The 3,856-nt window shown below is 48.4% G+C and overlaps 2 protein-coding genes across 2 annotated transcripts in view; one reads left to right on the top strand and one right to left on the bottom strand.

Moving 5' to 3' along the window:
* The window catches only part of KMT5A (lysine methyltransferase 5A), a 10,381-nt gene extending 9,560 nt beyond the window's left edge, over positions 1–821 (bottom strand). The window contains exon 1 of the mRNA XM_035898618.1: positions 810–821. Coding sequence (XP_035754511.1) covers positions 810–821 — 12 coding nt within the window. The remainder of the gene's footprint in view (positions 1–809) is intronic.
* SBNO1 (strawberry notch homolog 1) overlaps positions 1–3,856 on the top strand; it is a 54,990-nt gene that overhangs the window by 16,503 nt on the left and 34,631 nt on the right. Inside the window, exon 6 of the mRNA XM_035898547.1 lies at positions 1,990–1,999. Within this exon, the coding sequence (XP_035754440.1) occupies positions 1,990–1,999 (10 nt within the window). The remainder of the gene's footprint in view (positions 1–1,989; positions 2,000–3,856) is intronic.

Genomic DNA, 3,856 nt, shown 5'->3' with positions numbered 1-3,856 from the left:
CCCGCCCCCCCCCGCAACCCCATTGCCTCGCCCGCGTGTCGATAACCGCTTCCGCGCCCCTGAGTGGCGCGCAGAGCCGCACCCCGCCCTCTCCCTGTCACACGGAGATGGTCGCAGCTCCCGGGAACATGGTTTAAACGTGCGTTCCCTGGGCGCTGATTGGCCCGTGCGAAGGGCAGGCGCGCGCCCCCCCCGCCGCCTCACAGCGGGGCCGGGGGGGAGCCCGAGTCCTAGCGGGAATTGTAAAACTCCGCTCTGCGAAATGCTCAGACGGCTTTATGCAACGTCTAGCTTAAATCTCCCTGGCTGAAATGTAACTCTCTCCTCAAAGCTTGCCTGGAGAAGAGATCATACTCCTATGTTGTGACTGGGCACTGAGCCCCTTCTCGCGTAATCCCCACTTGTGTAGCAGAGGCAGCTAAAACACCACAGAACCACAGGGCCACCACCAGAAAAGCTCAAACAGCCATCAGCATCGGTGCCCTGTTGGAAGCCCATGCCAGGTCTAGCACATCTGCTTCAAAATCGGGAAGGTACAATTGCAAAGATGAAAGCAGCTATGAAGCAAGAGAGCGGGCAGACCATGGGATGTTGAATGTTTCTTCTTTGTTAGTGGATGTTGTCATGGGGGTGACACCTTGGAATTACCACACGGGACCTCTTTGGTGCTCCACATTAAGCAGAACAATTATATTGAGCAACAACGTATGCCTAGCCTTTCTTCTTATCTGTGTTAGCCCTTCTAAGACCTATCTAACAGCAGCCACCTGTGCGTGCTCAGGATATGGGTCTGACGCATGTGATCTGACCCAAAACGCCATCGCCGCTTCCCACTGAAGGCTTATCTGCAGCCGCGGGCCCCTGCCTGTCTCTCGGGTGTTCCTACAGCGACACAACCAGCCAGTTCAGGACGGCAATACAACTGACAACTATCCCTTTCCTTAAGAAGAACAACAGAAACAACCCCACTGTCAACTCCAGCAAGAAATGCCCAGAAGGGACGGGCTCATCGTCCCCGCGCTGTCCCTCGGCAGCTGGGGAGCAGACAGCACACGCGTGCGGCGTGACTGCAGGGGAGATACCGGGAGGCAGTACGGTGTTTCAGCCTACCCTCTCCTCATTTTGCGATAGCTCTCTGCATGAACAAGCACTTTGAGAAAAGGCAAAAGAAGTCCAGCTCTGCATTGTCACCATAATTTCTTATGTCTGCGTCTTCACTAACACAGCACGCATATGCATTTTGCAGAAAGGCAACCAAAACGCACCAGGTGTTTTCCTGTAAACTCCAGCAGACACAAGGCTGCAGCCTGCTGACATCAGCTGGGCGTCATGTCAATGACGTCCTCTATCCAGGCAGGTACACCAAGCTCTCCAGAAGAGCACCAGAGCCCTTGGCAGGCAGCAGTCTGATTTTTCCACCCCAATTCCCACTGTTCTTTTCATATAGCTAGGGTGTGACTGGAAAAAAATCTTCATAAATTACTAATGATGATTTCCTTCTTGCAGTAATTGAGGAACACTGTTCCTAATGTCCTAGGAAAGCTCTGGAAACGCCTTTACTGTGGTTCTGCTCAGCTTTGGGGGGTTGGATGTTTTTAATATTCATTTTACATATGTATATTAAACAAAGCAACTGAGTTTGCGTTGAAGCTGTGGGGGCCGCCACTAGAGGGCAAAGCAAGCTGAGGAATTATCTTCCCTAGAGCAACAAAGAAAACAATGTCATCTCTAACCGGCCCCTGCCACCAGCAGGGTGGGATCACGGGATTAATTAACAGAACATGCTGGCTTGCCCCCCCTTAGCTTCCCTGAGGGAGTTATGGCCAAAAAGCCAGTACCACGGGGAAGGTAAAATGCTATCACTGCAAAGCTACAGCCCAAAAGAGGACACGTCTGCAACTGGACATCACTGTGACTCAGGATGCACAGCACATGGGAAAGCACTGGCCGACTCCTGTGTTCCCAAGGGAGCAGCACAACTCCCACTAGCGCCAGCTGTAAAACCCAGTGACCTAAATATTATCTCCTGTAGTGCTGTAAGGGCAGCTCCCAACAGCACCATGTCCTAATGCGGAAATGTGAAATTGTTTGGCAGGGGGAGGGAAGAAAAATTAATGAGCAAGGTGTTGAATTTGCTCAGAAAAGAAAGAAAATCTTCAGAGTAAATACCTTCAGTCTAAACTAACACTTCACCCAGTTTAAAAAAAATGTTATTTTCTAGGACTGGTTACCCTTGAATTCAAAAGTTCGATTTCTTTCAAATATACCAACAAGACATGCTTGTTAAATATTTCCACCCAGGAGCAAGTTCTCCCTGTGGTTCTGACTGACAACAGCATCTGTCATTTTTGCAATTAAATAAATATCACAACATTTACACAAATTTCTTATTCACAAGATGAAATCCTGACAATGTGTGTTTGTACCACTATACCTCTCCATTAGAGAGTAAAAACGATGCCCTAAGGGTAACTGTTTGGTGTTACATTAAGCAACATTGGTTTATAAAGTCATGTAGTAAAGTGCCAGTAGGTGCTAACTACATTTCACAGATTATAAAACATAATTACATTCAGAATAGTATCTACCAATGTTAAAAAAAGAGCATCTCTGACATAAAAGTGCATTCAGTGAGATCCTTACATTACCTGCATAATCCGAGGGAAACAGCATCCCGCAGGTCATTCTGCATATGCTAATTCACACCCGTAGGAAACATCATTGCCATCAGTGGGATTACTCACCTCTCCCAGGCGAGGACGATCGTAACTTCTGCTCGCAGGCCTGGTGGATAACTGACTTTTCAACTCAGGACATCAAAACCGGCACTTTCTTGTCCTGATTGCAGGGAGCTGCTAGGATGCCTTTAATGCACGTGAGCTGTACTTCATTGTACCTTTATTTGAAGCGCGTAGAGGGCAATAATCAAGATATTAGCTGCCATTTAAATTGTTCTTCTCATCTCTGGCCAGACTTCTGTCATCTTTTTTCTCCATTTAGCATCTGAAGCATCACCGATTAATCTGAATTACTTAAGTCAGTTTAATTAACATTGCTTTGCCTTTACATAGCTTAGCCTAAATCTGTCTAATCCTTTATTGGTTATTTTAATCCTTGTTAGTTTGTCTAATGATAAAATAAGTAAACTTGTATGAAGTTGAATGAGCAGTACTGAACATTTTAAGCAGATTTCATGACTGCCCACACTTTATTTATATCTGCTTCAATTTTATGGTAAAGTTCTTAAAAATTTTCCTAGTCTTACACAACTGGGAAAACGTCCTAATGGAAGACTGTCTCTTTTTGCAAAAATCTGTCAGAGGGCTTCAAGTGGTGAAAAGATCTCTCCAAATTTAAAACTAGCCTAAGCAGTCATCAGGTTTTCAAGCATAGTTAGCTCCTTGCAGCAGAAAATGTCGCATTAGCAGCTTGTAGAGTATATTTGCAAGGGAAAACTCATGTGCCAGCACATCCCCACAGGTGTGGCTTTCCCAGCCTGGTCAGCAGGAGCAGCCCTCTGCACAGCACTGCTCCGTCACCCCTCATTCTCCTGTGGGAGTCCAGGAAGCTCCTGAGGGAAACACTAGAGTCGTGGGACTATGAGGACACGGGCCCGGGGGGGACTGTACTTGTCCCCAAGACGGGGTGGCGCCCACCCCGTCAGAGTACTCGGAGCCCTACAAAGCTGCCTCAGCGTGCTTGCACAGGGAGGAGCCCAGGCCCGGCTCCAGAGGAACACCAGAGCCAACCGCGGGGGATGGAACCGAGGGGCCGCCTGAAGGGAGACGCGTTCACGAGCGGGAGTGCGGGCGGGGGGAGGCTGAGCCAACGCCATTTCTCCTCAGGCCGGCAGCCC

This window comes from Egretta garzetta, unplaced genomic scaffold, assembly GCF_000687185.1.
Source record: "Egretta garzetta isolate BGI_Z169 unplaced genomic scaffold, ASM68718v1 scaffold447, whole genome shotgun sequence".
NCBI classification, from domain to species: domain Eukaryota; kingdom Metazoa; phylum Chordata; class Aves; order Pelecaniformes; family Ardeidae; genus Egretta; species Egretta garzetta.
This window is presented reverse-complemented; position numbering and strand designations above follow the sequence as displayed.